General features: G+C 36.3%; 1 protein-coding gene across 1 annotated transcript; it reads right to left on the minus strand.

Moving 5' to 3' along the window:
- Positions 1 to 65: 65 nt before the first annotated feature.
- Positions 66 to 1,899, minus strand: LOC121394427 (serine/threonine-protein kinase 10-like). The gene is made up of 2 exons (XM_041565296.1): positions 1,487 to 1,899; positions 66 to 387 (listed from the first exon to the last, which is right to left on the minus strand). Exons 1-2 carry the CDS (start codon positions 1,672 to 1,674, stop codon positions 126 to 128), a joined length of 450 nt encoding a protein of 149 aa, XP_041421230.1. The 5' UTR covers positions 1,675 to 1,899; the 3' UTR covers positions 66 to 125.
- Between the last annotated feature and the right edge of the window lie 10,785 nt (positions 1,900 to 12,684).

Genomic DNA, 12,684 nt, shown 5'->3' on the forward strand with positions numbered 1-12,684 from the left:
TCAGGCTGAATGGTCGGCCCCCACACATTTTCACCTCACCAAATCTGGCCCTTGTTGCAAAAAGTTTGGGCACCCCTGGTATACATCTATATACATTTATTTATTTGAACTCTATCTTTTCAATTTCAATTCTCCTTTATCAACTTTACATATAAAATCCAATCAAAATCATCAAATAATTCATAAGGAAAATGGACAAACTCCTTACCATTCTTTGACTCAGCTTCATTGTTTCTGAGGAAGAAAGCTCTAATTTCCTCTCTCACCTCAGCTTCATTTTGTATGTTATTTACAAAAGGATGGTTTTTTAGGAGATGTTTTGCCTTTGGTCTGCCTGTTTGGTTCTTGGTCAGACAGTCTTTAACAAATGAGTAGAATTCCGTAGTCCTAGAAAAAATAATTGAAACTTAGGAAAAATTTAAGATGTAATGTGTATATGTATATATATATATATATATATATATATATATATATATATATATATATATATATATATAAAATGTGTATATATAAATATAAAAAAAAATATATTTGCTAAGGCATGCATAGCCAACGCAGGGACCGAAACGTCACGTTGGCTATGCATGCCTTACCAAATATATATTTTTTTCACTATCGTAAATAACCCTGTGTTGCTGGTTCTTTCTGAAGCTATACCTAATCTTAACCATGCAACTGGGTGATGTTCAGAAGTGGAGTGCCACCCATTCTAAAAACTGTATATATTTATATATATATATATATATGTATATATATATATATATATATATATATATATATATATATATATATATATATATATATATATATATACATACATACACTTAAACATAGTTCTATTAATGTATTTGTTGTATTTATCTATATTTATCTATTTATCTATATTTAGCCATAACTTTAAGTGGCAGATTTATCAAGGGTCGAATTTCGAAGTAATGGTGTTTTTTTTAAATCCCATAACTTCGTAATTCAAATAAAATAAAAAAAACAACCAAAATTTAGGCTGTATTCGATTAGTTCGATTTGAAGTAAGATCTTATTCGATCAAATTCCATTCAAAGTATTTAAAAAAAAAAACATTGATTTTTCAAAGTCCAAATAAGTTCTATGAGGTCCCGCGTAGGCAGGTTTTTGATGACGAATGGTCAAAGTTTTAGGGACGGTACATGATAAATTTCGATATTAGAATTTTCCATTTTTTACCAAATTCGATTCGAATTTGGACTATTACCTAGTCGAAGTACACAAAAATAGCTCAAATTCGAATTCCCAATTGTTTCCATAAACAGAAGCAAGTTGATTTCTTAAAATTTTCAGTTAGCAATTAAATAAATATGGCCCATGGCTTTTTCTCAATGGTATAATATTCTTGCTAGCTACCCTGACTTCTATTATAGGTTCTGAATCACTGGGGACCTAACACAGATTGTGCCTTAACATAAGTCCAATAAAGTGTTAAACAGAAAAACATTTGGTAACCACTTACCATTTATATGATATAATCAGCTCTGGAGGGTCATTACGAACGTTGGCAATTCCAATTGTTTTAGGTGGTAAATATGATCGTGCTAATGAGTAAAAATAAAAATGCTTTAGAAACCACTCATTGATGTTTGTGTACATTCTGAGATAATGTTGGTTTCCCTGCTGGTTGCAAAACACAAATCCCAGCATCCTCTCTGCCTACCATAAAATCTGTTTTTTGCGCTATTATGAGGGCACATAGGATGTGTATTCCAAGGGGCAGCAGAACAAAACACTGTTTAAAAATAGTCAAATGCCATATACTACTATACTAATATTAACCATCTGACTGTTCATTTTGAATACCTTTAAATGACCAGTAACTTTAAAAAATTCGTTAGTATAAATAGAACAAAAAAACACCAATTTAAACGTTAAAAAGTCTTTATTTAGAAATAACTTACCAAAACTCTGCTTGTTCTCCTCTTCAGAAAGCGATTGGGCGACGATCCTTCGTGCAGGCCCTCAATATCTCCTCCTTGGCTATCTCCTATAAGGAAGGCCGGGAGGAAAAATTGAGCGCCACACGATGGATCGTCCAATCGCTTTCTGAAGAGTGGATTCGGTAAGTTATTTCTTAATAAAGACTTTGCGATTTTAAAGTTTCATTTGTCTTGGTGTTTTTTCTAATAACAACAATTGTGTTTTTTAAAAATTTTTTGATGTTACTGGTCCTTTAAAGAATAGCTATGATCAAAAGCAGAAGCTGTGATTATCAGATGCATTACTACTATACAGCACTTATAGCATAGGTCTGGAACATGTATAATTGATATAAATCCTGATGCAATAACCACAGCATTTCAAGATATGAAGAGATGTGTTTGTGATGTGTTTAAAACGTGAAACTACAGGTATAGGATCCCTTATCCGGAAACCCGATATCCAGAAAGCTCCAAATTACGGAATGGCTGTCTCCCATAGACTCCAATTAATCCAAATAATCCAAATTTTTAAAATTGATTTCCTTTTTTTTCTGTAATAATAAAACAGTAGCTTGTACTTGATCCAAACTAAGATATAATTAATCCTTATTGGAAGCAAAACCAGCCTATTGGGTTTATTTAATGTTTAAATGAATTTCTAGTAGACTTAAGGCATGAAGACCCAAATTACAGAAAGATCCACTATCCGGAAAACCCCAGGTCCCGAGCATTCTGGATAACAGGTCCCATACCGGTAGTACAGCACAATATAGACACAGAAACAAAGACTTATACTCACGGATTGCTCTCTTTACCATCTCTAAGGCTGTGATGCCTAATGACCATATGTCACACTGAAAGTGATAGACAAAAAGAAAATGATTAGTGAGTGCAGCCCATAAAAAGCATCATGTCACTTTGTAGTGAATTAAACCCTGAAGTCTTACCTTAAAATCATACGGTCCACCAGTCCACACCTCAGGTGCCGCGAAATGTGGTGTCCCTTGCAGTTCTTTGCAAGTTTTGCGCCGTTTTAGTTTTTTAGCGATGCTGAAGTCAACTGAAAGTCATCAAAATTTATTGCATTAATAACATGTTTGTTTTTAAATTGGTGCAAATCTACAAGTGTCAAAAAGAAATTTGAACATGACAATAAACATTATACAAATACTCTGGATATATATATATCTAGTCATGTGTTCTAGGGCATAACACATGTAACTGTCACTACATTTATCATTTTTGAAGGTATCATACACAACATTGCCTCGAGCATCGAGTTGTTATATTGCCCTACACATGAGCCCACTGTAAAATAATGTTCCATATGTTAGAAAATGTATGGGGGAAACTGGTTACACAAAAATAAATTTTTAAGGCCTTTTGCAGCCTACCATGCTGAAAAAAGGAAAAGACGCCAGCGTTTTTGGAACTTAGAAGTTTTTTGTAACATTATCAAGGCTCATTATCCAAAACCATGTTTGCTAACTTTTCTGGGAAAAAAGACCCAGTGTTCCCATGTTTGTTAATTCATTATGCTATTAATATTGGTGTCAGTAATAATTCATCCTGGTCAGTTAGATAACCTATTCACAGCACAATAATCTTTTTTACTTACTTAAACGCACTTCTGCGTCCTCCGTAAGCGCGATGTTGAGCGGTTTTACATTCCGATGAATAATTCTCTTCTTATGGAGGTAGGTCAGGCCCTGGAAAATAAAAGTTGAAAACGTTAAAGCAAAAGCTAAAAGAGCAAGACGTTGTGTTTTTATATGACCTCAATATAAACCTGTGTAAAACATGCTTGAACAAGATGAGCCTGGCATACCTTTAAGGCTTCCCGACAGATGTAGGAGATCCATGTCTTGGGAAGTGATCTGCCTGGTAACAAATCTAAAAGTTCGGCTACTGTGCAGCCTCCGCAAAATTCCATTGCAATCTGTAGAATTAAGAAATAGTTACAGCATTGTTACTATATGTTCCCTATAAATATTTAGAGCTCAACTGAACTTGACTTGACTTTTTTTAGCTGACTAGAGAACAATAACAAGGTAAGAGCAGTCAACCTCATTGTGCCCTAGGTAACTGTACAAGAAATATAGTCTTACCCATACAGGCCTCTCTATGGAGTCAGGCGGCTGGAATGCGCCAAAGAATGACACGATGTTGCTGTGCCGTGAGACCTTTTCAAGGATTTTAATCTCATTGGAGATTCTCTCTTTGTGATCCTATGGAAACAGAAATAGCAGTGAGTACAGTTCTGCTTTTATATTTAAAGGAAAGTTATGAATTCATTGAAAAAAAATCATTACCTGGTTTTGGATATAAATGACTTTCACAGCCACTTCTTCAAGGGTTTTAAGATGGTGACCCTGTAAAAGCAAGAGGTTTTTTTTATATTTTATATTTCACTATTTACATTTTATTAAATTCCTTATGCTATCTAATCATTGGGAGGGGTCCAAAAACTCTTGTTTTGTGCAACTCTTCAATTCATCTTCCAGTCTGTTATTCCAACCACTGCCTGGTTGCCAGGGTAAATTGGACCCAAGCAACAAGATAAGAGTTTACATTCTAAACTGAAGAGCTGTATTATTAAACTATTAACAATAACAATGAATTAAATAGGTAATGATATTAAATATGTCAAAATGTATTAAAAATAAAGCTGGATCTAGACTGTCACTGTCTACATTCTGCTAAAATGTAATGGTAAAGTATCTCTGAACTAGAATCGTGGTCGTTTACCTTGTACACCTGGCCAAAGGAACCCTGGCCAAGGGTTTCTCCCAGTTCTAATATTCCACTGGGATCCTACAAATAGAAAAATAAAGTATTAGTAAAAGCAAAGAAAGAACAGAGTAACCAAACAATGAAAAATAATATGAAATAATAAGACAAAGTAACATTCATTCACACAGAGTCATAAAGGGTGGAGCTTTTGGAGAATGAAGGCTGCAGGAATATTAGGTTCAGTATTGGGAAGGAAACAAGTCAAAGACTATGGGGGTTATTTTCTAAACTCTGAATGCAAAAATCATGAAAAATTTGTGGGTTTTTTTATAGAAAATTGGACTTTTAAAAAATCACACATTTTTCAGAATTGATTAAACCCGAGGATGGAAAAGTTAGAATCAGAAAATCCGGCATCTCAGATGCTGGATTTTGTGCCATACCCCGAAGTTTTTAGAGGTTTCGGGCAAAAAACATAAGAAATCAGAGTTTTCAGGTGAAATATCCGAAAAAATCATGAAAACTGGATGAATTATCCAAAAAACTTTGTGAAAATTGGATGAAAAATCCGAAAAAATCATGAAAATCGGATAAAAAATCTGAAAAAATTGTTAAAATCTGATTAAAAAAAAAACGCAAATTTCACAGCTTTTTTCCCCCAAACAAAATTTTCAGGAAAGTGTATTAATAAATAAGCCAAAAACCCATGCGGATTTGGTCTGAGTTTTTTTTCAGAAAATATTGAGATAAATTCTGACTTTGATAAATAACCCCCTATAAGTCTTTAATTCCTAATTGTTACCCGTCCTTAGGACTCATTATGTGTTAAGTTGAAGAATTTTGTATGGTAAATTAACACTGAAATGTCACACATACTAAAAAAGAAAAGATAATGTGAAGTAAAGCTTTATTTGCTTACTCTGAACTCTGAAGTTGATGGTGATTGTGTCTGTTGGGGAGAAAAACATAGAATAATATTAAAAATCACAAGCTAAGTCTGCTGCCCACGACATAATAACACTTAATTAAAAGGCAAATGTTGCATTTTATACTGTACAGTATTTTAGGGATTTCCCTCATTCAGCCAGTTGTTTATATTATTAATTATAATTGCCCTCTAATTGAACACATTTAAAGGCCTTAGCAGGGCATATCCATCCCCAATATTCTTTCCCATTTGTTAAGCATTTTATATCTTAACTCCTCACCATTCCACCCAAAACACCCGTTATTTCCAGTAGACTTACATTACTGCGCAAAGGCAGACAGGAACGGAACAGATTTCTGAACATTTTCTACTTTAATAAATAGATGGATGGTCAGTATAAGATCTAGAGAGAAAAACACAAAATAAGATCAATTTTTAGCTGGTTCAGCCAACACAAGAAACCACAGTTTTATGTTGGTTTGCCTCCCTGAATTTGCTGCTGTGCTTACCTGTCCTGTTCAAGATGGAAATGAGAGTGTGTCTGCTGTGTACATTATAGTATAACGGTTTAATCTGTTGACATTACATCTCCATGGTAACGTTTTCCTTCTCATTGTGACATCATCGATAAAAAGCAACAACAATGGCTCTCCATGGTAACGGCTTTGTTCTGGAACATTCCTCACTATGACATCATCAGGGAAGACCAAATGAACAAATATGGTCATTTTACATCCCATAATAATCATTTTACATCCCATAATAATCATTTTACATTTTACATCCCATAATAATCATTTTACATTTTACATCTCATAATAATCATTTTACATTTTACATCCCATAATAATCATTTTACATCCCACAATAATCATTTTACATCCCACAATAATCATTTTACATTTTACATCCCATAATAATGATTTAACATACAGAAATGTACTTGTATTGGCTTAATTAAATTAACATGAGTGCAATGAAATTGTCTGTGAAAAATTATTTTGCCCTTTAGAGTTTGCTATTGTGTTTTATTATTTGCGCTATGTATTATACTTTATTTCAGGTTATGTTTTATGTTGTGTTATGTTTGAGATTGTTAATGTTTTGCATTATGTGTTTTATATTTCGTTCTATGTTTTATTTCGGTTTGCTTTATATTTTCTGCATTGCATTATTGTTTCTGCTTTAATTTATGTTATGCATTATGGTTTATTCTATGCTTTTTATGTTTTTTGTGGTGTTTTGGTTTGTATTATGTTTAATTTTATTTTTTATTTTTTATACTTTTTTTAAAATTCACATTCACTTTTTTCTTTAATTCATCCAGACTATTAGAGGGTTTCTAAAATATTCTTTAGTTCATTTGCTTAACATTTTCTTTTTAAATGGAAAAACCACAATATCGTTTATTGTCAAATGTCCCCTTTAGAGGCAGATTTATCCGTGTCCTTTTCTCAATTTTAAACATTTGTGTGTATTTATTTGAACCTTAAAAACTGAAAAACAAGTGAAAATTTAAAAAAAAGTTATGAAATCACATTCTACCCCTTCTCTTCAATATATATGCCATATTTCAAATTCATTGGGACAATAGCTCGGCATTTTTAACTACAACTCCCATTGAGTCCTACATGAGTGTTACAGAATTTAAATGCTGAATTTTTCATTCTTATTTTTTGAGATTTTGCACTTAACACAGATGAAGCCAGCGGGGGCTGTGTGTCTGTATGTAATCAAGTTAAATGCATTAAGCGCAGAAATACACGCTGCCCCGACATTTAGAAAAGAAAGGAGCTTAAATGAAGATAGGTGGCGCCTGAACTAGATTCTATGACTGCTGCCGAAATCTACTGGGACATAAACTGGTTGGGTCCTGCTCCGGTACAGCGGCTAAGACCAATGTATTAATTTGGGGGAGCAAACTGCCAAACAGCCAAATCATTACTGTATCTGCATTGGCATCTTGATTGTAGGCTTCAGTAATATGCATTGCATTTCCTCAACAGACTTGGCTGAGTACCCCCCCAAAAAAACAAACGCATTTCATTTATGTTTGAGTCTGTAAAAGCCATTGGCACCATCCTACATACAGCAGCGGAATTATTTATTTATTTATTTTTACTTTTCGTTGACTATTTAAATCTCTCTTAAGTGAAAGTTTTGAGCAGGTCTGTTAAATAATTGGCTTCAGAGCCTCATGGTTGACTATGGTGTGGAGGGTCATGGGTTCAAAACTGATTTAACTTGGTTGGTTTTACTTTTCCTATAATTCATAATCAATTGGTAATTTAATGTAATAGAACTTACATAAAAATGATTTTACCTTTGGTAGCTTGTGAGTAAGATACTAGGTCTTATTATGGGAGGCTTTGTTTTCTTGGTGAGTACCACCCCCAATAAAACACTGCATGCACTTATGTTAATTTGAGGGAAAAAAACCTTGGCAGCTTCCTAAATACAGCAGTGGAGTTTTTTTTTAACTTTTTGAAAAAATAGGCCATAAGTGGCCTTAAGTGGAAAGTTTTGGGCAACATATTCATTTTATTCTCTACTTTATTCTCCATTTTTGAACTTTTCCTATAATTCATAACAAAGTGGCAATTTTTAATGCAATATGCAATAAAACATATATAACAATTTTAAAGTGCAATTCTTTTTCTTTTGATAGCTTGTGGGTAAGGTACCGGGCTTTAGAATGGAAGTGTCACGGCCGGCACCCGATACCAGAACAAATGCCAAGTACCCTGGTCTCGGCTTCACCAGTAGTGTGACCACCGTTGGGCTTCGGGAGGAGTCCTCAGCTTACTTGGGTGCCACCTGGACTTAACGAGGGGTGCAAGGCGAGATGTTCTGGCTGGCAAAGGGGCACGGCTGTTAGCAGAGTCTTTTTGGGCCGAAGGTCATGGTACAAAGGATTAGGCAGAATCGTAGTCAGGCAGGCTGGGTCGAGGCAGGCAGATAGCAAGGATCGTCAAACAGGCAAAAGGGTCAAAACCGGGTGATCAATCGAGGGGTTAAACAGAAGCGTAGTCGTAAGCAGGCAGGGTCTGGATCCAGAAATCAGAATAGTCAAAATAGCCAGGCAGGGGTCAAAACAAGAATCAAACAGGTTCAGAAGGAAGCAGACAAATAGCACAAGGCTCAGGAGCACAGGAATACAATCCTATCACGGGCAATGATTACAGAAAAACTGCCCCTTTAAATACATTTAAACTTCGCGCCATTGCGCGCTGACGTAATCACGCCAGCGCGCATGCGCCTATAAATTACAGGAGTGCGCGCCGCGTGCACACTAGGAAGCCGGCAGACAGAAGGAAGAGGAGCGGCGTGGCGGGCGTCCCCGCCGCACCACTAGACTGCCAGGGCAAGGTATTTTTATTACAGGAAGGCTTTGCGTGCAAACATGCTTGACCCTCTATTTATGAAACCTTTTCTATTGCTTATTTGAAGATGCTACTTAATTATAGTATGACACATAAACTCAATCATTTGATTTAACTGTGTGTCAATAATACTGTTATACAGTAGCCACAGTATTCTACAGTTAACCAGCACATGTGGTGCACTGCCCTTCTGTTCAATAAAACTCACAGGGAATGTGTTACAAAAGTAACACGCGTCGGATCGGAAGAAGCCGCACTGTGGAGTTCAGCCCTAATAAATGGGTTTACTTGCTGCAGCAAATTGTGTCCATTTATAAGATTAAGAAAATTGATAATGGGCATTGCATTAACAGAACAGATGGTTGAGTTTCTAACTTACAAAAATGCACTTGGTGCATTAAAAAAAAAATAACATAAATACAATATGTCTCCTCATGAGACATTTACCCAGGGGTAGATTTTCGCCGAGGGTGCCAAGAGGCCAGTGTTGTCTGGCGCCCCCTCCCTCCTTTAGGATTGCGCACATGCAATTATCGATCCAGAATCAGGCAAAACTACTGGTGTGGCTAGGTCAAATGCCACCCCTTTAGGGTTGCCACCTTTTCTGGAAAAATTACCGGCTTTCATATATTTTTATGGTTTTAACCTTTAAATAACATTGGAATCGAGCAACATTTTTACCAGCAAGATGGCAACCCTATGCACCTTAATTTATATTGCTGATTGCAATTAAAAATAAGTAAATGTAAAATTGATTGGAGGGGGCACTTTTGCAATGTACATTCATTATTTATTTTTAATTCCAGGATATTAAGGGATACTTGTACTGTTAATATGAATTAATTTTGTTACAACAGCACCACCTGCTGGTCAGTTTCCCACCAGTCTGACCACCAAGTAGTCAAGGAAGTTGTCAGGAGAAAGAAAGAGGCTGCTCTGATGTATTTCAAATCAATTTGAAAAATCTGGATTATTTGATTATAATGGAGTCTATGGGAGACAGCTTTTCTGTAATTCAGAGCTTTTTGGATATCAGATTTCCAGATAACGGATAACATACCTATAACTGTGCAAGTGCACATACTTTCAAAAACAGTGGTTTTGAGCAATAAAAAATTAACAAGCCACAAGCGGTGAAATCAGTCCCTTGGCCAAGAGGGATTTATCCCAAGAAATGTTACAATGCCATTATCATCATAATATTGCCACTAAAAACCATGTTTTTGAAAGTAACTGCACTAAATTGCAGGGGGCCAGGAAGTTCAGTCACTCTGTTGTGTATGTTTGTAGCTAATTTGCACAGATAAGTTGAACTTTTGAACTATTGCAATTGTACATTTTACTAAGCCGTGGAATGCTCCCATAACCACTTAATTTGTTAATTAATGACTTGGGGGATGATCTCATAAGAAATATATTGGAGGTTACTGATGGCACAGAACTGAGGAATCCGCTTTCCACCAGGCTAAAATACTTGCAGGGGGGTCTGGACCTACTGGCAATCTGGGTTCTAAGTGGCCGATGAGGTTCAGTGATGATAAATGTAAGGTTAGCATTTGGGATGTAAGAATATGCAGCCACTTATACCAATTGATGGGATTAAAGGGCATGTAAAGGCAAAAAAAAATAACATCCATTTTTTACTTTCTTTAATGAAAAAGAGACCTATCTCCAATATAATTTTATTACAAAATGTGTACAATTTTTATAAGAAACCTGACTGTATGCAGTGAAATTCTCCCTTCATTTACTGCTGTGGATAGGAATTGTTAGACGGTGCCTAACTGTTCTGCAGGGAAACAATCATACTTATGAACACCAGCCATGCAGAACTCAAGCAGCTTTGTTTGTTTCCCGGTAGAGAAGTCGGCGACTTGTAGAGATTTGTATTGGATTTTATTTTTGCCTTCGCATCCCCTTTACTGTTTCCAACTCCAGCTACAGGGACAAAGATCATGGAGCCAGATTTAAACAGATAAACTGGGCTACAGCCACTGGTTCTGCAAAGATGAAGAAAGTTTGTATTAAACAATACAAAAACTATATAATCCACATATTACATGACCAGTGCAGTCTGCATATTCTGATAATTAATCAGTCTTGTTGTATCGGCTTCTGGCAGATATTATTTGACTTGTGCTTTGGCGATCCCTAAGCAGCCCTAACCACACTAAGCATGTGCACAGTCTTGGTCTTGCAAATATGTCTAACAAAGTTATAAGATGGTGAGTCCCTGTGGCCAACTTTGAAAGCATAGATCATTTGTTTGATTAGGCTTCTGGTGCAGTAAGTTCATGTTTATGTTTAGTATACAAAATACAGCATTTCTAGCCTTATTCTATTTTAGACTTTACTTCCCCTTTAAAGCATTTTTATGTAATTAGAGTCAACACACTTTACTAGATTCCTATAGCAAATGTGTTTATAATTATATCATATATATTCAGCATAAAATCCAAAGGCATTACTGTAATACAATCCCTAGAACTGATATACTGCATATACTATAATAATTTGCTGATTCCAAGGGTTTAATGTATATGCAGGTATAGGATCTATTATGCAGAGACCTGGGTGTGTGGATTTTGTGGGTATTGGTTTGTTGTAGGGGGTGTTGTGCTAGTCTAACCTGTGTGCAAGGTAAGGAAAAGATTGAGCTAGTGACCCCTGATAACCAAGTGCAGGTACAAGTGCCACTATTTGACATATTGGTGGCAGCAGTGGGATGGTGGGGTGCGGGGAGAGTCTAAGGCAAGTGGGTGTAACCAGTGAAATGTCTGTAAATGTATTGTTGGGGAATGATTTGGGTTACATGTTAATTGCTTTTGTGCCTGGTCTCAGTAGCTCTGGCTGTATTGAATTGTGGCCATCCACCTCAACAGGTAAAATGCTGCAAAGTAACTAGGGGAGCCAGGAGTCAGTGTCAAACAGAACCAGCGGTGTCCAAAAGCGAGCATTAGAGTGGAGATGGGGAGAAGCATTTTTTTCCTACAAGTCTGCATTGTGCAGCTAAATAGTGTACTTGCAATAAGGGATTTCCAGCAGGAAACCCTTGTACTGTACCCAAACTGCCTGAGGTCTTGAGTGAAGGTCAGCAGATAAGCCGGGCTCAGAGATCAGTGCAGTGGTGTGGGGTACAGGTGCTGAGTAGGGTCCTAATAGACAGTGCAACTCAGACTGGAGAGAGCAAGGAAGCTGTGGGCCAGGTATAGCTCCAGTACCACAACCAGTACTGATGGGGAGTGTCAGGGGATCAGTATTAAAAAAGGATTACTGACAGCAGCAGACATTGTCCCCAAGACAGACAGGAATTAAGCAGTTTGCCTAGGAGTCCAGGATATTAGGGAAGAGCCCAGTGGCTTATGTCGGCCTAGGACTGAGCAGGTCATTGGAGACCAGGGAGGTATAAAGTTATTGGAAGGGTTCTTGGTTTCTAAGTCTAGACTCAGGGAATGGGGGACAAGAGACAGGCAGGAGAACCACACGCGGAACAAGGTGGAAAGGGAATAACATTAAATATATTAATAAAATACCTGCTAGCAAACAAATTCAAACATGACTAGGTTCGGATCTTGGTTTATCAGATGAAAATACCTGGGCTGGGGCCGGTCACACAGAATTAATTTTAAGTGTCAATAGACCTAATTCGTTGGAGAGTTCATCCCGTTTGTGTCTCCTGTCTATAGGTTTT

The sequence above is a fragment of the Xenopus laevis genome, chromosome 1L (genome assembly GCF_017654675.1).
Source record: "Xenopus laevis strain J_2021 chromosome 1L, Xenopus_laevis_v10.1, whole genome shotgun sequence".
In the NCBI taxonomy this organism is placed as follows: Eukaryota; Metazoa; Chordata; class Amphibia; order Anura; family Pipidae; genus Xenopus; species Xenopus laevis.